The 20,755-nt window shown below is 43.5% G+C and overlaps 1 protein-coding gene across 3 annotated transcripts in view; it reads right to left on the bottom strand.

Annotated features, from left to right (window-relative positions):
• Positions 1-20,755, bottom strand: part of LOC109878541 (golgin subfamily B member 1) — a 163,341-nt gene that overhangs the window by 137,781 nt on the left and 4,805 nt on the right. For 2 of the 3 annotated variants that reach the window (XM_031796515.1, XM_031796516.1), the window contains exons 3-5: positions 17,384-17,515; positions 6,801-6,862; positions 1,205-1,334 (exon numbers count right to left, since the gene is read on the bottom strand). In XM_031796515.1, the coding sequence (XP_031652375.1) occupies positions 1,205-1,334; positions 6,801-6,862; positions 17,384-17,515 (324 nt within the window). Of the gene's footprint in view, positions 1-1,204; positions 1,335-6,800; positions 6,863-17,383; positions 17,516-20,755 lie in introns of those variants that run through there. The other variant, XM_031796517.1, reaches the window with a different exon arrangement.

The raw sequence follows: 20,755 nt of genomic DNA, 5'->3' as shown, positions 1-20,755 counted from the left end.
CCGTTTACTCTGGGCACCTATCATCCAAGCTACTCAATACTGCCCCTGCAGCCATAATAAGTCTATTTTAATAACGGCCAAGGAACAGTGGGTTAACTACCCTTTTCAGGGGCAGAACGACAGCTTTTTACCTTGTCAGTTCGGGGATTCAGTCTTGCTACCTTTAGGTTACTAGTCCAACGCTCTAACCACTAAGCTACCTGCCGCCCCAACATTAAGAGTACCACTCTTCATATTTTCAACCATAGTGGTGGCTGCATCATGTTATAGGTATGCTTGTAATCCTTAAGGACTGGGGAGTTTTGCAGGATAAAAAAAATGTATGGATTGGAGCTTAGCACAGGTAAAATCCTAGAGGAGTAGTTTGCTTTCCAACAGGCACTGGGAGATTAATTCACCTTTCAGCAGGACAATAACAGTTTTGACTTAACATTGGCTTGAAAATCTATGTCAAGACTTGAAAATGGCTGTCTAGCAATGATCAACAACCGTCTTGACAAGAGCTTGTAGATTTTTTAAAAGAATAATGTCCAAATATTGTACAATCCAGGTGTGCAAAGCTCTTAGAGACTTACCCAGAAAGACTCAGAGCTGTAATCACTACCAAAGGTGATTCTAACATGTATTGACTCAGGGGTGTGAATACTTATGTAAATGAGATATTTCTGCATTTAATTTTCAATAAATTTGCAAAAAATGTTTAAAAACATGATTTCACTTTGTCATTATGGGGTATTGTGTGAAGATGGGTGAAAAAGAATTTAGAGAGAGAGAGGGAGAGAGCGTGAGAGAGAGAATAGTGTGCTAGCGCTAGCCCCATGCAGTTAAACAGCAGTGGGTGTAATTTCGTGACACTTCATAAGGAGGTGTGGGAAAGCTGTAAAACTCCCTGGTTTAATCTGGGCAGCCATTTTGTAACCTGGGGGCTGGACATGTAAGTCATTCATCACACGCTGAGCACACGCTTTAACACACAACACATGTAGCGCTGCTGGCTACACTGCCACAGCAATATCGTAAAAACTACCACATCCAAGAAAAAAAATACTACAACAACAACAAAACTGTTCCATCGGTATCAAGGAATAAGGAATTAAAAAGACCAGAACAAGCACGATGGTTGCAGTTCAGAATGTGCTTCCTCGCTTCTCTGTATCTCCTCCGTATCCCAGTGTCAGCGTGTGTGTGACTCTCTCCTCCATACCTCAGTTTTGTTGAGTGTGTTATTCTCCAGTTGGAAGGTCTTGATGTCTCTCTCCAGACAAAGGATGGTTCTGTCTCTAGTCCTCAGCTGGCTCCTCAGATCCTCTACCTCAAGGTTAGGACTCATAGGGCTGCAGCAGAGAGACAAAATAATTTCAAAGGCAATGCAGGTACAGATATGGTTATCCTCAGACAGATCTGTCAGTTAACTACTATTTTTAGAACTTAAACCCAATGTTAAACACAGATACACACACAAACTCAGTTGGGAGACGCCTGTGAGCTCGACAGCTGTCAGAGGTAGGGGGAAGATCGACAGACGGATCTCACCACACACTCCCAAAGTCACCAAGCTCATATCAAATTTGGATGTTAAATATTTCTAAAGTTGTACGAGCAGAGACATATTGCAGGTGCACGCACACACACCCGCACACACAATCAAGAAGAAACAGAACAGAGTTGTGAATCCTGCTAAACTCATGAGGAATCACAGACATGCTGATAAGAAAGAAATTGACTGATGCTGATTTCTGTTCTGATTTCACCAGGCAAAGTACATATATTAGGAGGCAATATACCAGTCAGACATTTATTATATCAAATATTCAGTGACAAGTTTTAGTCCTACACTTCTCAAAAGAGCCAATTTATCTGTCTTTTAAAAAAGAACTATTTCTAGAGGTTTTTTATCCACCATTTCCCAAATAGCCAGAATTTCATCTCAATTATCTACAATTTCATTATCTTGTCTGACCTAGCTGCCGTTCTACGGGTGGAAATCTCTGGAAATATAAAACCACCTGAAATGTGGAACAGGATACTTGAGAAAGGACATGTCTGAAATGAGAGAGTTGAATAGAGAAATGGGCTGGTGAATGGGAAGTAAGTGCAGCCAATTTTGGTCTATTTTGTGAAACAGGGCAGTTTTTCTAAGGACTGTAGATTGTCCCAGGGCTGAAACACTCTCACATGCTGGGATAAGAGAGCCTGTTTATCTGGGCTCTGACACACGCACGGACACAGGCATGCATATTCACACACACATAGGCCATCTCTGTCCCTTTTGAGCATGCCAGTCTAGCTCAGACACAGGGACAGTGGTACTGTGGGTATCTTTGCACCAGACCAGGACTACAGAGCTTTACTGCACCTGTATCCTTATCATCTACATCTTATTAACCTGCATGATGTCATCACAGAACTCTTCAATACTACGGCTATATAGTCTATTGAAACAGGGTTGAAAATAAACAATAGGCTATATCTTTTTTTCCCTTCTCGTATTTTTTTAAATATAAAGCCTAATTCAAGAGAAAAGGCATTCCCTTGTTGACATGAAATGAAAATGTTTTTTCCCCTCTAACAAAATGGCCTGGCAATTTCATATTTTCAAACCATGAAAATTGCACCCTGCATTCTCGATAAATGCACAAGCAAGTTAGGGCAGAAAATGTATCCCGCTAAACTGTAGCATTCGTTAAAGGCTAATATGTTTTGCCGCTTTTGTGTGGGAATACAATTTGGCACACAGCTATCGGTCTGTTAGGAACATCCCATGACTATTATATAAGAAATGTGGGCTGTACATTGAGAGAAAATGGTAAGTGTTTAATAAATTACATTATGCCATGAGGAGAGATGAGGGAAGAAACTCCATTTAGAACCATGAGTGTTATAATGATTATTTACAGGGCTGAGAGACGGACAGGGAAAGAGGATATTGGTGTGTGTTGAAACAGCCTCTCGATTTTCTCAACCTGTCACTCAGAGTTATTAGCCAAGCCTAACACAATTAGCTATGAATATGCAATAATAACATGCAAATTGCCACCACCCCTCGGCGTGCGTGTGTGTGTGTGTGTGCGCCTCCAGGGCAGTAATCTTTGGTTCTGTAAATCCATTTTTTTCCTACATCGTTACAGCAGCAAGGCATAATTCATCAGAATAACACACACACGTAAGCACATGCACAAACAAAGACACACACGTGCCAGGGTTAATATACATCCTGGCAGGTTGTTATTAACCATGTGTGTGTCAGTGGTGACACACACACCACACTGAGCCCTCTCCTCCAGTGTGTCCCGAGGGTGATGTTAGACACTAGCGCTGAGCTGCCACTCCTATTAACCCCTGTGTTAATGAGAGCAGCCCTGCCAGGCAGACAGATGGCACAGCTGCCACCCTGCCACACACTCGTACACACACTTCCTCGTGTCTCCCTTCCATAAGCCAAATGCGTTCTCTCCTCGCCGTCTCCTCCTCTCTCTTCCCCTGTCTTTCCTCCTCCACCCCTCCCCCTGCCTCCCCCCCGCTGTCCCCCAGCTGGTGAGTTGTGACATCTGCTGGGCCGGGACACGACTGAGCATCTGGCAGCAACATGGAGAGGGAGGAGGGAGAGTGTAGCGCTACTGACAGCAGGGGGAGGAGGGATGGAGGGAGAGAGAGAGAGAAGGAGAGAGGGAGGAAGGCACTCTCGATCACAACAGAAGAGGGGGGATGTGAGAGAAAACAAGAAGAAAAGGAGAAAGAGGGATTTATGTTGACCATCTATGACAGAGAAAAAAGACTTAGCCTTCTGCAATGTTTAGCTATAACTATGTTCAACTACTAATTTGACAAACATCTAAAAGTATAGGCTTTTCATTTACAATTTAATATTTTTTTTCCTCAGACATGTTGTTCATGGCATAAAAATGTGTCTCTGCCGTACTTTTAAAAGATAAACAGTCAATAAAAAGTTATTTTGTGGATCTGCATAGAGACGTGTGCATACATCTGTGTGTGTGTGTTAATGACTGTGGCAGCTGACAATATAGAGTTGAACGTATCCACACTGACCCACCGTACTGCTAGGTATTGATTTGTTAGCTTGGCCTAATAACAGCAGAACATACACACACACAGCGAGGACCTAAGAATGTCAATACAGGAAGAACAAGTATCTATCTCTCTTGGATCCCTCAGGAGGAAAATAAATCTCTCTTTTACCAGTGACATACTGAGCCTGGGGAAACATATGGCTCATCACTGACTTACTGTACATTACCATTCATGTTACGTTTTCCTTGTTCCACTTTGATAAAAACATACCGTACAGTATTCTTGTCCACTAAAGATTCATAGCTGTGTTTCTTCATTTAAATGGGATAGCACGGTTCCAAGAAAGGTTCAGATAAGACATGAATTGATGCAGGTAATTTTCCTTATTAATTCGGCACTTCAACAACAACAAAAAACATTCCAGTTTACTTACAGTATTGAGCATATACAGTTGAAGTCAGAAGTTTACATACTTACGTTTGAGTCATTAAAACTTGTTTTTAAACCACTCCACAAATTTCTTGTTAATAAACTATAGTTTTGGCAAGTCGGTTAGGACATCTACTTTGTGCATGACACAAGAAATTCTTCCAACAATTGTTAACAGACAGATTATTTCACTTATAATTCACTGTATCACAATGCCAGTAGGTCAGAAGTTTACATACACTAAGTTGACTGTGCCTTTAAACAGCTTGGTAAATTCCAGAAAATTATGTCATGGCTTTAATCGCTTCTGATAGGCTAATTGACAATTGGAGGTGTACTTGTGGTTGTATTTCAAGGTCTACCTTCAAACTCAGTGCCTCTTTGCTTGACATCATGGGAAAATCAAAATAAATCAGCCCAAAAAATTGTAGACCTCCACAAGTCTGGTTCATCCTTGGGAGAAATTTTGACTGAAGGTACCACGTTCATCTGTACAAACAATAGTATGCAAGTATAAACGCCATGGGACCACGCAGCCGTCATACAGCTCAGGAAGGAGACGCGTTCTGTCTCCTAGAGATGAACGTACTTTGGTGCAAATCAATCCCAGAACAACAGCAAAGGACCTTGTGAAGATGCTGGAGGAAACAGGTACAAAAGTATCTATATCCACAGTAAAACGAGTCCTATATCGACATAACCTGAAAGGCCGCTCAGCAAGGAAGAAACCACTGCTCCAAACCTGCCATAAAAAAGCCAGACTACGGTTTGCAACTGCACATGGGGACAAAGATCACACTTTTTGGAGAAATGTCCTCTGGTCTGATGACTGTTTGGCCATAATGACCATCGTTATGTTTGGAGGATAAAGGGGGAGGTTTGCAAGCCGCAGAACACCATCCCTACAGTGAAGCACGAGGGTGGCATCATCATATTGTGGGGGTGCTTTGCTGCAGGAGGAACTGGTGCACTTCACAAAATAGATGGCATCATGAGGTAAGAAAAATTATGTGGATATATTGAAGCAACATCTCAAGACATCAGTCAGGAAGTTAAAGCTTGGTCGCAAATGGGTCTTCCAAATGGACAATGACCCCAAGCATACTTCCAAAGTTCTGGCAAAATGGCTTAAGGAGAGGAAGGAAAGTCAAGGTATTGGAGTGGCTATCACAAAGCCCTGACCTCAATCCTGTAGAAAATGTGTGGGCAGAACTGAAAAGGCTTGTGCGAGCAAGGAGGCCTACAAACCTGACTCAGTTACACTAGCTCTGTCAGGAGGAATGGGCCAAAATTCACCCAACTTATTGTGGGAATCTTGTGGAAGTCTACCCGAAATGTTTGACCCAAGTTAAACAATTTAAAGATAATCCTACCAAATACTAATTGAGTGTATGTTAACTTCTGACCCACTGGGAATGTGATGAAAGAAATAAAAGGTGAAATAAATAATTCTCTCTACTATTATTCTGATATTTCACATTCTTAAAATAAAGTGGTGATCCTAACAGACCTAATACAGGGAATTTTTACTCAAATTAAATGTCTGAATGTTATTTGATCAAATAAATTATTAAATAACTGAAAATATAATGATATAAATAAAATCTAAACAAAAACACACACGCACGCACACACACACCTAGTGCTACCCCTGAGGGTAGTGGTGTGTGTTCCAGTGTGTTGTGTTTAATGTTGATGCTGGTGGCAGGTAACAACCCAGAGCTTCATATCCACCCGCTGCTTTCACACACCGCTACTGTTATTGCATTTCATTTGATCAGATTTACCTCATTTATTTAATTATTTTCTTTATTTGTCACTTTTTTACACATATCCATCCCACTCTCTTCAGAAGAGAACAGTAAGTATTGTTTCATTTATTTAATTCTACATTATATTACCTACTTTTGTTGAAAATATAGTTTTTTAGTTTTTTTATTCACAGATAGTTTTTATTATTGGATGAATTAATAACATGTTTAAACTAGATAGAGAGACATAAAGGGAGAGAGGGAATGCAGGAAATGGAGCCGCACTGCATTCTGAGTACAATGCAAATCGCTTTGCATATCGCCGTGGGGACAGCCTTGTTGCCGTGGCTCCCCTGGTGTTACAGAACCCCCTATGGACCGACCCCCTCACCAGGTACCAGCCTCATCCCTCAGGTGAAACACAGTCCACTGTGGAGAAGAAATCTAATTTTATTTTCTAAGAGAAATGATCACAGCAACCCAGGTGGGAAAAAAAAGCAACTTCATGTGCTGTTATGTCGACATCTATAGGCACGATAATGCCTTGAGGTGAGTTACGTTGAGAAGTTAGTTTGAGGCTTCCTAACTTACGTATGAGTCGAGGTTTCAATCATCTTCTCCAACGAGCCTGTCCTTAGAGTGACCCCAGAAACCTGTCACATAACAGAGGGGAAAGAACCACGGGGGAAAGAAAGGAAGAAAATTAAGTCCTAGTTAAAGTCTAAAGCTATCCATCAGATTTATAACAGCTATAATGTAAGAGTTATTAATGGGGGCATGGATGGATCAGCAGACTCACATTAGCTCTCTAACGGTCCCACTCAGAAATAGCTAAACATGGACAAGATGAAAGCAGATACTTGATGAAATATGATTATGCTAATAACATTTAGTTATGCATCATTCTCTACGGGGATTAAATCAAAAACGTTGACGCAATCTCTGACATGGAGTAGTGTTGAACTGAAAGGAGTTTATTCAGACTAAAAAGGAGCACACACACAAACACTTCAATATCCGTACACACAGAAGTCTTTGATTTTTCCATACAGGGTTCATCCTCTGATCTACTTTGTCCACTACTGTACTGTATGTTCACAAGCCCTTAGAATCATCAGAACAGTGAAACACCCAAGAAGACATGACCAACATCCAACAGAAATAGAGAACACACCTTTGAGGCCTACTTAAAAAGCTGTATGGAAGAATATGTGGACATTGGACCAATGTTGCCCAAACAAACAAACATAGAAAGCTCCATGGGAAAACACAGTACGTAGACAATATTCTGACTCTGGACTGAAAAGACTGATGTGGTATACTGTTCAGTACACCTTTCCTCAGTAGATAAAGACATGTTTGCACTTTGGTATCTATTGTACAAACAAGGACAATGTAACAATTAGTTTTACAGACCTTCAGACTGTATTCAGTGTGTGTGTGTGTGTGTGTGTATATACACTGCTCAAAAAAATAAAGGGAACACTTAAACAACACAATGTAACTCCAAGTCAATCACACTTCTGTGAAATCAAACTGTCCACTTAGGAAGCAACACTGATTGACAATAAATTTCACATGCTGTTTTGCAAATGGAATAGACAACAGGTGGAAATTATAGGCAATTAGCAAGACACCCCCAATAAAGGAGTGATTCTGCAGGTGGTGACCACAGACCACTTCTCAGTTCCTATGCTTCCTGGCTGATGTTTTGGTCACTTTTGAATGCTGGCGGTGCTTTCACTCTAGTGGTAGCATGAGACGGAGTCTACAACCCACACAAGTGGCTCAGGTAGTGCAGCTCATCCAGGATGGCACATCAATGCGAGCTGTGGCAAGAAGGTTTGCTGTGTCTGTCAGCGTAGTGTCCAGAGCATGGAGGCGCTACCAGGAGACAGGCCAGTACATCAGGAGACGTGGAGGAGGCCGTAGGAGGGCAACAACCCAGCAGCAGGACCGCTACCTCCGCCTTTGTGCAAGGAGGAGCAGGAGGAGCACTGCCAGAGCCCTGCATAATGACCTCCAGCAGGCCACAAATGTGCATGTGTCTGCTCAAATGGTCAGAAACAGACTTCATGAGGGTGGTATGAGGGCCCGACATACACAGGTGGGGGTTGGGCTTACAGCCCAACACCGTGCAGGACGTTTGGCATTTGGCAGAAAACACCAAGATTGGCAAATTCGCCACTGGTGCCCTGTGCTCTTCACAGATGAAAGCAGGTTCACACTGAGCACATGTGACAGACGTGACAGAGTCTGGAGACGCCGTGGAGAACGTTCTGCTGCCTGCAACATCCTCCAGCATGACGAGTTTGGAGGTGGGTCAGTCATGGTGTGGGGTGGCATTTCTTTGGGGGGCCGCACAGCCCTCCATGTGCTTGCCAGAGGTAGCCTGACTGCCATTAGGTACCGAGATGAGATCCTCAGACCCCTTGTGAGACCATATGCTGGTGCGGTTGGCCCTGGGTTCCTCCTAATGCAAGACAATGCTAGACCTCATGTGGCTGGAGTGTGTCAGCAGTTCCTGCAAGAGGAAGGCATTGATGCTATGGACTGGCCCGCCCGTTCCCCAGATCTGAATCCAATTGAGCACATCTGGGACATCATGTCTCGCTCCATCCACCAACGCCACGTTGCACCACAGACTGTCCAGGAGTTGGCGGATGCTTTAGTCCAGGTCTGGGAGGAGATCCCTCAGGAGACCATCCGCCACCTCATCAGGAGCATGCCCAGGCGTTGTAGGGAGGTCATACAGGCACGTGGAGGCCACACATTTTGACTCGTTTTAAGGACATTACATCAAAGTTGGATCAGCCTGTAGTGTGGTTTTCCACTTTAATTTTGAGTGTGACTCCAAATCCAGACCTCCATGGGTTGATACATTTGATTTCCATTGATAATTTTTGTGTGATTTTGTTGTCAGCACATTCAACTATGTAAAGAAAAAAGTATTTAATAAGAATATTTCATTCATTCAGATCTAGGATGTGTTATTTTAGTGTTCCCTTTATTTTTTTGAGCAATGTATATATATATATATATATATATATATATGTGTGTGTGTTTGTGTATATATGCGTGATAGAGGGAGACACTCTCAGCGCTGTCTGGGGGTGGAAGCTGTCGTTGTCGTGCCGACGGTAGAGCTGGTGAAATACGACCCAGCATGCACTCTATCGCCGTGGTGACAGGGGTCGCTCTGGGAAACGGAAATCAATGCTGACGGAAACGACTCACAGGTCAGCAGGGTGTGGGTGTGTGCGTGAGCGAGAAAGAGAGAATTGCCTAAGTAAGGCTGTGCATATGCCCCCGCAAAGACACACACACCAACTTGAGCATTAGTGAATTGGTGATCCACACTGAGGGAGTGGATCATATTGGGAAAGGAAAATCAAATCAAATTGAATTTGTCACATGCGCCGAATACAACAGGTGTAGACTGTACCCTGAAATGCTTACTTTACAAGCCCTTAAGCAACAATGCAGTTAAGAAAATGAGAGTTAATCAAATTTGTATTAAATAAACTATATTTAAAAAAAGTAAAACAATAAAATAACGAGGCTGTATAAATGTAACGGTACCAAGTCAATGTGTGGGGGTACAGGTTAGTCAAGGTAATATGTACATGTAGGTTGGGGTAAAGTGACTATGCATAGATAATAAACAGCCAGTATTTAAAATATATATATAACCTTTATTTCACTAGGCAAATGAGTTAAGAACAAATTGTTATTTTACAATGATGACGACCTACCCCGGCCAAACCCTCCCCTAAACCGGACGACGCTGGGCCAATTGTGCGCCGCCCTATGGGACTCCCGATCACGGCCAGATGTGATAAAGCCTGGGATGGAACGAGGGTCTGTAGTGACGCCTCTAGCACTAAGACACAGTGCCTTAGATCGCTGAGCCACTCGGGAGGAGCAGCAGTGTAGCGGGGGGAAGGGTCAATGCAAATAGTCCGGGTGGTCATTTGATTAATTGTTCAGCAGTCTTATGGCTTGGGGGTAGAAGCTGTTAACAAGCCTTTTGGACCTAGACTTGTCTCTCTGGTACCGCTTGCCGTGTGGTAGCAGAGAAAACAAACAATCTATTACTTGGGTGGCTGGAGTCTTTGACAATTTTTTGTGCCTTCCTCTGACACCGCCTAGTATATAGGTCCTGGATGGCAGGAAGCTTGGCCCCGGTGATGTACTGGGCCGTAGGCACTACCCTCTGTTGCACCTTACAGCCGGATGCAGAGCAGTTGCCATACCAGGCTGTGATGCAATCGGTATGGATTCTCTCGATGGTGCAGCTGTAGAACTTTTAGGGTCTGGGGACACATGCCAAATCTTTTCCTGAGGGTGCCCTCTTCACGGCTGTCTTGGTGTGTTTGAACCTTGGAGATGTGGACACCAAGGAACTTGAAGCTCTCGACCCGCTCCACAACAGCCCCTTCGATGTGAATGGGGGAGTGTTTGTCACTCCTTTTCCTGTAGACCACAATCAACTCCTTTGTCTTGCTCACGTTGAGGGAGAGGTTGTTGTCCTGGCACCACTCTGCCAGGTCTCTGTCCTCCTTCATATAGTCTATAGTCTCATCATTGTTGGTGATCAGGCCTACCACCGTTGTGTCGCAAACTTAATGATGGTGTTGGAGTCGTGCTTGGCCACACAGTCATGAGTGAACAGGGCGTACAGAAGGGGACTAAGCACGCACCCGTGAGGGGCTCCTGTGTTGAGGATCAGCGTGGCACTGTTGCCTATTCGGCAGCCCGTCAGGAAGTCCAGGATCCAATTGCAGAGGGAGGTGTTAAGTCCCAGGGTCCTTAGCTTACTGATGAACTTTGTGGGCTTTATGTGTTGAATGCAAAATGACCAGATAGAGTCCGGTCCATGTCCATTAGCAGTAGGTTAATATTTCATGTATGCTGCATTCAATCGTGGCTTTAAAAATATATATATTTAAGTGACATTAGCTTCCCTGACCAAACCAAATCATAAACACATTCTAGTTTACTGCCATTGTAAGGTCTAAAGTGTTTTGTGTGAACGTCTAGGTGTGTGTGTGTGTGTGTGTGTGTGTGTGTGTGTGTGTGTGTGTGTGTGTGTGTGTGTGTGTGTGTGTGTGTGTGTGTGTGTGTGTGTGTGTGTGTGTGTGTGTGTGTGTGTGTGTGTCGTCACCAGTTTTCCAACAGAACAAAACATTCACACATTCCCCTTATAATTAAATCCAGTCTCCGACAACGAGATGACCCCACAGACACAGAGGTCAGGGTGTGTGTTTGTGTGTGCACGCGTGTCTTAGTGCGTGTGTGTTTGCAGGGTGTGTGTGCACCTTCTTGTACATGTGTGAGCCTTCAGAGGTCAGTGGATTACAGAGCCTACTGTGTGTATATGCCTGCCCTGCTCAATAGTAGAAGCTTTGACCCTGTTCCATTATTATGGTAAGTAGTACACTATGCCAGTGGTTCCCAAACTTTTCACAGTATGGTCAGATGACATGAAAATAGAGTGGTGGTTTTGGCTTTGAAAAACAGAAGCATATGCAGAAAATGTACCTCATACCTACTGTAAAATACAGTGGTGGATCCTTGATGTTATGGGGCTATTTTTGCCAAAAACCTGATTGCCTCTGCCAGATCGCCTCTGCCAGATCGCTGACACTTGGCCACGAGTAGATCTTCCAGCAAGACAATGACCCCAAGCCCTAATCAAAATCCCAAAAGAAAATGTTTAATTGACCACAAAATCAACATTTTGCAATCTCAGTCTCCGGACTTGAACCCCATTGAAAACCTGTGGTTTAAATTGAAGAGGGCAGTCCTTAAGAGAAGATGAAGGATAGCAATGATCTGGAAAGGTTCTGTATGTAGGAATGGTCTAAGATCCCACCCAATGTGTTCTCCAATCTCATAAAACATTATTTGGTAGTATTTGGTTTTGACCCCCCCCACATGGTCTGAACCCAATACTAAAGTAGCCATGTAAACAGAGGCAGACTACAAATGTGTTCATGAATGAGAGCACCAGTCATTTAGATAAATCAGACAGCAATGTAAATGAATAATAAGAAATAAAACAACATTAGCTGATTAACTATGTATGTATGAGAGAGTGGAGGAGTAATTTACGGGCAGTGGGGCCTCGGTGTCCGGAACAGGTCCCCCGTTCGTGTGTGTGATCCTTCACAGCAGGTCTACGGCTTTATGAAAAGGTATGCAATCTCTGGTAATGAGATGTGTGAAGGTTATGACCAGGGTAAACTCATTTGTTAGAGGGACGGACTGCACAGGGTGTGTGCGTGTGTGTGTAAAGCGAACACCACTCCATCATGGGAAAAAGGGCTATGAGATGAAATACTATTAAAGTAATGGTCAGCAGCGCGCGCGCACACACACACACACACACACTCGCACACACACACACACACACACACACATACGCTTGTACAAACGCGCAACATTGACGTCACATCACACAGATTACTTTTCATGATCAGTTTGAACACAAATATATCCCGAGGAGACATGTACCCACCCTTCCTTCCCTAATTCACTACTGATAGGACACGGGGCTAGATGTGTTTCCTTTCAGAGTCGTGATCATAAATGTTAGGACACTGGGATCGATGTGTTTCCTTTCAGAGTCGTGATCATAAATGATAGGACACTGGGATAGATGTGTTTCCTTTCAGAGTCGTGATCATAAATGATAGGACACTGGGATAGATGTGTTTCCTTTCAGAGTCGTGATCATAAATGATAGGACACTGGGATAGATGTGTTTCCTTTCAGAGTCGTGATCATAAATGATAGGACACTGGGATAGATGTGTTTCCTTTCAGAGTCGTGATCATAAATGATAGGACACTGGGATAGATGTGTTTCCTTTCAGAGTCGTGATCATAAATGATAGGACACTGGGATAGATGTGTTTCCTTTCAGAGTCGTGATCATAAATGATAGGACACTGGGATAGATGTGTTTCCTTTCAGAGTCGTGATCATAAATGATAGGACACTGGGATAGATGTGTTTCCTTTCAGAGTCGTGATCATAAATGATAGGACACTGGGATAGATGTGTTTCCTTTCAGAGTCGTGATCATAAATGATAGGACACTGGGATAGATGTGTTTCCTTTCAGAGTCGTGATCATAAATGATAGGACACTGGGATAGATGTGTTTCCTTTCAGAGTCGTGATCATAAATGTTAGGACACTGGGATGGATGTGTTTCCTTTCAGAGTCGTGATCATAAATGATAGGACACTGGGATAGATGTGTTTCCTTTCAGAGTCGTGATCATAAATGATAGGACACTGGGATAGATGTGTTTCCTTTCAGAGTCGTGATCATAAATGATAGGACACTGGGATAGATGTGTTTCCTTTCAGAGTCGTGATCATAAATGATAGGACACTGGGCTAGATGTGTTTCCTTTCAGAGTCGTGATCATAAATGATAGGACACTGGGATAGATGTGTTTCCTTCCAGAGTCGTGATCATAAATGATAGGACACTGGGATAGATGTGTTTCCTTTCAGAGTCGTGATCATAAATGGAAAGAATGAAGGGAAGTAAGAAACTATTCAATATTGTGGAGAAGGGGGGGAAAGGATATCTACAGTTCCAAGAGAGGAAAAAAAGAAACCATGGAGGAAAAGAACGAGGGGGGGAGGAGTTTGAGGCTGAAAGTGGCCAGTCAAGGTCAGAGAAGCAATTAAGTCCCAAATCAGGTCAGACTTTTCCAGACCCTCGTCCTCTAATGCTGCTCCTTCCATCCTCCTCTCTCTGTGTTCACTCCTTCCTCCACTCTGTCCTCCTCCTTCTCTCCTCTCTGTGTTCCCTCCTTCCTCCACTCTGTCCTCCTCCTTCTCTCCTCTCTGTGGTCCCTCCTTCCCACACTCTGTCCTCCTCCTTATCTCCTCTCTGTGGTCCCTCCTTCCCACACTCTGTCCTCCTCCTTATCTCCTCTCTGTGTTCCCTCCTTCCTCCACTCTGTCCTCATCCTTCTCTCCTCTCTGTGGTCCCTCCTTCCCACACTCTGTCCTCCTCCTTATCTCCTCTCTGTGGTCCCTCCTTCCCACACTCTGTCCTCCTCCTTATCTCCTCTCTGTGGTCCCTCCTTCCTCCACTCTGTCCTCATCCTTCTCTCCTCTCTGTGGTCCCTCCTTCCCTCACTCTGTCCTCCTCCTTTTCTGCTCTCTGTGTTCCCTCCTTCCCCTAGTCTGTCCTACACCTCTCTTCCCTTTCTACACCCTCTCCTTCTCCCCCTGTCCTCCTTCATAGCTCCTCCTCTCCTCCCCTCTCTCCACCCTCTCCTTCCCCCTCCTTCCCCCTCTGTCCTCCATCATACCTCCTCCTCTCCTCCCCTCTCTCCACCCTCTCCTTCCCCCACTGTCCTCCTTCATACCTCCTCCTCCTCTCCCTACCCTCTCTTTCCCCCACTCTGTCCTCCTTCATACCTCCTCCTCTCCTCCCCTCTCTCCACCCTCTCCTTCCCCCACTCTGTCCTCCTTCATACCTCCTCCTCTCCTCCCCTCTCTCAACCCTCTCCTTCTCCCCACTGTCCTCCTTCATACCTCCTCGTCTCCTCCCCTCTCTCCACCCTCTCCTTCTCCCCACTGTCCTCCTTCATACCTCCTTCTCTCCTCCCTCTCCCTACCCTCTCCTTCCCCCACTCTGTCCTCCTTCATACCTTCTCCTCTCCTCCCCTCTCTCAACCCTCTCCTTCTCCCCACTGTCCTCCTTTATGCCTCCTCTCCTCCCTCTCCCTACCCTCTCCTTCCTCCACTCTGTCCTCCTTCATACCTCCTCCTCTCCTCCCCTCTCTCCACCCTCTCCTTCTCCCCACTGTCCTCCTTCTCTCCTCCCTCTCCCTACCCTCTCCTTCCCCCACTCTGTCCTCCTTCATACCACCTCCTCTCCTCCCCTCTCTCCACCCTCTCCTTCTCCCCACTGTCCTCCTTCATACCTCCTTCTCTCCTCCCTCTCCCTACCCTCTCCTTGCCCCACTCTGTCCTCCTTCATACCTCCTCCTCTCCTCCCTCTCCCTACCCTCTCCTTGCCACACTCTGTCCTCCTTCATACCTCCTCCTCTCCTCCCTCTCCCTACCCTCTCCTTGCCACACTCTGTCCTCCTTCATACCTCCTCCTCTTCCTACCCTCTCCTTCCCCCACTCTGTCCTCCTTCATACCTCCTCTTTCACCCCTTCCTCCCTCCTGTAAGAAAATAGCCCTCTCTTTACACACTCATCCCATCTTTGGCTTTGTTTTAAGATGGAGAGGTGGAATCAATGTGGCATGGAAGAAAACAAAGGAGAGACCAACATGAATCATCAAATGATGTAAATGGGATTGAAAAATAAAACATGATGATTGCAGGAAGTAGACAGTCTTATTTACACAACCTGGATGTATTTGTCCTGTAAGAAAAAAGTAGACAAAAACCCAATACATGGCTCTATTTGTAGTTTGGTAAAGTCATTTTCATCAGTCATTTAAATAGGTTGTTACATGTTCATAACCATTTCCAAAATACACTCAATTGAATGTAGCCTCATCACTGAAACAAACAAATTCCTACAATGTTTCTAGAATCTCTTTTGTAATCTTTCCCATTGAGAAGTATAGCCCAACGCAGGGCTAGCGTTTTCCCTTCTACTCTGTGAGAAGGGAACCCTCTCTGTGTCCATCCCGTCCTGATATATGAACAGAGGTTTATAAGGGCAGGCCAGTACATATGTAAGTTGGGCCTTATGGTTGACCTTACAAAGCACTTAGTCCCCCACAACCCTTGCCAGAGTAATGCTGCCTGGCCTGCTACAAGCCATTTATTCACCTAACCACCGTCAAGACCACATCAATCAGCATTAGAAACCCTCTCTGTCTTTCTCGCTATCGCTCATTAGTTCATTCTGTCTCTCGCTCTCTCTGCGTAGCTCTCGTTCATTTGTTCATTCTCTCTCTGACTGCAGTGTCCATTTCACCCCCTCTCTCTCTTTCTTTGTCAGCAAATCTCTCTCTCTCTTTCTTTGTTAATTGTCTATCCCCATCTCTCCCTTTTTTCCTCCTTACAGATATAGAGTGGTCCCTGAGCCCTAACCTTTTATTGGCACCTCTATTGATTTTAATTAGTCTAATTAGTTCATTATTGCAGGGTTCAGGGAGGCCATCCATTACAGACCATCCCAGAGTTAATATGCTAATGATCCCGATCAATTATCACTCAAAGCTAAAGTCATTAACAACCGTATTAGCATAATCAACGATCGCAACCCCATGACCCCTTTTGTTCTCTCCTTCCTTCCTTCCTTCCTTCCTTCCTTCCTTCCTTCCTTCCTTCCTTCCTTCCTTCCTTCCTTCCTTCCTTCCTTCCTTCCTTCCTTCCTTCCTTCCTTCCTTCCTTCCTTCCTTCCTTCCTTCCCTCCCTCCCTCCCTCCCTCTCTCCCTCTCCCTCCCTCCCTCCTTCTTCCTCTCTCTCTCCCTCCCTCCTTCTTCCTCTCTCTCTCCCCCCTCTCTCTCTCCCTCCCTCCCTCCACCTATGGAATCTACAGAGGTTATGTCTACAAGCCATATGGCTGTCAAGGGTTTGACAGATGCAGAAGAGACAGAAAACCTCTGGGATAGGGTGTCCTCTCTCCGGTCATCCAAGGACCCAAACAGGAGAAATGCTTTTACTCAGAAAGAGGGGGTGGGAAATGAAAAGGTTAAGAATGGTGGAGAAGAGCAGTACAAACATTCATCTATGGTCAGTTTAGTATTTTCCTCCCTAATTGTTGAAGTTAGGATTAGGGGTGATTCTAGTTTTAGGCCTAAGGGCAACTGCTACCCTAAGGGCATGGGATGGGATAGGACTAGGATGGTCATTCTGGGGTGGGAAAGTGGGAGTGGTCAGTGGACAGGATCAACGGATCAAAGAGGGATCGACTGATCCCTAATGATGTGTTCCAATCTCTACTGATCTCCCCTGATCCCTCAGTGATCTGAACTGTCCTTTACTGCCCCCAGGGCCAGAGCCAAGCAGAGGGAATTAACATTCACACACGATGCTTAGGGAGAAAAATGAGCTTTGAGAAGACTATTTGTTTATATGGAGGGAGTTGGGGTGTAGGGACAAAGATTGAGAGACAAACAGGGAAGAAGACAGCTAGGAGGGAGAGAGAGAGAGACGAATATTATGACTTACGACCAAGGTGTGTTGATGTCTCGCTTGTTGGATGAAGTTTGTGAGGGAGTCCATGTCAGTCTTCAGGTCCCGGTTCTCAGAGTGCAGACTACACACACTCTCCTCCAGAACCCTCCTCTGCTGCTCCAGATCCTGACAAAACCACATAAAGAAGTACACTTCATCCACTGGATCCTATAATAATGATATGCTAATGCTTTCTTCTACAAATAGGCAATACTAACTCGAGCACAGAAAATACACTGCTTCAGTAATTCACTGAAGTATGGAGAGAGTGGATTGATGTGTAGCAGCTCATTTAAAAAACACCACAGGACAGAAAACTCTGTTAAAACCATTAGAACACAACATTACTGCTACTTAAATTAGAAAATATATTACAACCATTCAATCAGGCATTGCCTCTCATATTACACTACTCATTGCATAGTTTACATTGTAGAATAGCACATAAGTAGCTCTAAATGCTCAGCAATCGGTTTAATTTCCAATTATGGACATTAGTAGAGGGATGCCTATCCAACAGTCAGGGGACAAGTGTGTAATATACTGTTTGGCACAGTTCATTCCTTACTGACAATCTAATTGACCACCGGATCCACTCTACAGAGACTAGAGAACATCAACAGAACTTTATACCTCGCCGAATGACTGGAAATCTAGTTACCTGACTATTCAACCAGAATAAATGTGAATAATGTTGTATTATTTGCTGCAGTGTATTTGTTAGGTTACTACACAGTCTGTTGTAAGTTACACTGTAAGGACTGGTATCGTTCCTGGAATATAAGCACTTTATTAAAATGATCTAAATAGTATGTTAGTATGCAGAGATGACAGAACAAATGGACCTGAAACAAAGAACAGAGGCCTGTACTAATCCATAGCCAGACAAAGGCAAGGGGATAGAAGATGGACTTCTTATTGGATGGACACTAGTCTGGGATCATTCTAAAACATGCATTTTGGGGTGAGAATTCAGCCAATTACATTTTGCTTTGCTGTACAAGTGCCCTTAAGACAGGTGTATATTCATCCATATTGTTTCTGTATTTAGTAGACAATCAGTGAAGGGAAAGATGTCTTCACAACTCAACAACAGACCACTGGAAGTGCAGTCGGTCATTGTCAATGGAGTTAGTTTACCCCTCAAGAAACAGCACCAACACAAATACACAGAAGTGAACCATTCAATATATGGCTATTCATTAATAACTAAAACATATAGATCAGCTATGTGCATGCTAAACAGTCACTAGCAACATAATGAGAGAGATAGTATTCATATTTAATGGATGAAGGATTTAGGCCCACACACATGATCAGGGGTTATGAAGGTTACGATCTCTGTCTTAACACACTGCTAGCCCTACTGCTGTCTGAAAAGATCATTCAATCATTCCTGAGAAGGAACCACATATCTTTGATTCATTTTCTACAAGGGAAAATCACATTTCCACAAATAAGAGATAAAAGGACAAAGGAAAGAAATTCATACATTTGAAAAGGAAAACGGATACAGAGAATTACATCTCTCTGACCTCAGTCCTATAAAGACGGCGCCGTCTGACCACTTGACCTTTCCTGTAATACTTGGTAAGTGATGTGTGTGTGTGATAGAATAATATAACGTGATTAGTGTTGTGTATGTAAAACTCTCTCAGGAGACCAGAACGACAATGTATGTTATTCTAGAACACCACAATATATACAATACCATAAGGTCACTATGGTGACCATCTTGTTTATACAATCTATTCTAAAAAAGCCTTGAGTTGAAATCCCATATGTACTCAGCTTTTTACACCTGACAGCTAAAGCATATTATATAACCTATTCAATCACAGAGGATAATGCTCTATTGGAGTCTTAAGGAAATGGATTAACCAGGAGAAAGGCAAGCATGTTGAACTTCTCAACCTGTGAGTAAAAATTTGCATACAATTGCTTATTATAAATGGTATTGTGAAGCTTTTTACCTGAAGGTCCAAAGTTTGGTATTATTCTCTGCCTGTCTGGGGAACTAAGCTTCTATGGTCACAAAGACATGTATCTCAGCCTCATACTCTCATAATTATATTGTTACATTTCTCTATTGGGCTGTTTTGTTAAGAATAAAAGCCTTTTCTCAACAACAGTGTTGCAATCTTTTTGTCTGAATTCCCCAAAAATACAGATTCCAATTTTGGCACACTAAACCATCCACACCAAGTCCGATGCACGCCATTTGCATAACGTCACCAATGCTGCTGCGGTCATTCTCAGTGGCAATATGTTGTTCAAAGTGACCTAGAGAGGACGCAGTAAAGAGAGAAAGATCCTATAGCCTACTACTGGAAAAATGAAAGGAGCTTGGTTACGTTTTATTTAGTTGCACCCCATTGAATGAGAGGAAACGGAAAACTGGCACGTAGTCATTGCTCGCACATACAGTATGCTGCTGACCAGCATGATGCTTGCTACCTACAGTTATCTGTCTATCTGATTAAAGAGATTAAGTCCAGACAGCTTGGGCTTATTTTAGGCAACTTTCTGAATGGACATAGAGAATTAGCAAACTCGTACACGCGCAACCACCCACCTAAAGGACCCATTATTAATTACAGACACATGCGGCGTATCTCACTCAGACACATAATCACATTTCTCCTTTCCCAAAAACATATTAAAAACCTTGCCTTAGCTTCTAATCCTTTCTGTAGGATATCAAAAATGAGTCTACATTATAGGACAATGCTAAATGAATAGCCTACTGTATCATATAAATTGACAAGTAAAGTTTCAAGGGGGAGATATAGAGACAGCTGTGATATAGGCTATATGAATCTAAAATGGACAACCATTAGAAAATAGAAAAACATGCACGCAACCTGTCCATAGCCTAGTGATCAGCCGTTGACCAATTTTAGGAAAGCAATTGGTGGTTATGTTGACACTACATTTGAATTTGAGTGCTTTATCTAAATCTGTGCAACCACTTACTGATAAGGGTCAACTCCGATGGAATGTTTCATGGTTGTTTACAGCACAAGTGGTCGCTTAGATTCACTTTAGCAGTCCTATAATACACAGCCTAATAGAGGGGTCTCCAACCTTTTCTAGCATTAGAGTTACTTAAAAAAACAAATTAAATGTTGTGATATACAGTTGAAGTCGGAAGTTTACATACCCCTTAGTCAAGTACATTTTAACTCAGTTTTTCACAATTCCTGACATTTAATCCTAGTAAAAATTCCCTGTCTTGGGTCAGTTAGGATCACCACTTTATTTTAAGAATGTGACATCTCAGAATAATAGTAGAGAGAATGATTCATTTCAGCTTTTATTTCTTTCATCACATTCCCAGTGGGTCAAAAGTTTACATACACTCAA

The sequence above is a fragment of the Oncorhynchus kisutch genome, linkage group LG18, assembly GCF_002021735.2.
Source record: "Oncorhynchus kisutch isolate 150728-3 linkage group LG18, Okis_V2, whole genome shotgun sequence".
NCBI classification, from domain to species: domain Eukaryota; kingdom Metazoa; phylum Chordata; class Actinopteri; order Salmoniformes; family Salmonidae; genus Oncorhynchus; species Oncorhynchus kisutch.
This window is presented reverse-complemented; position numbering and strand designations above follow the sequence as displayed.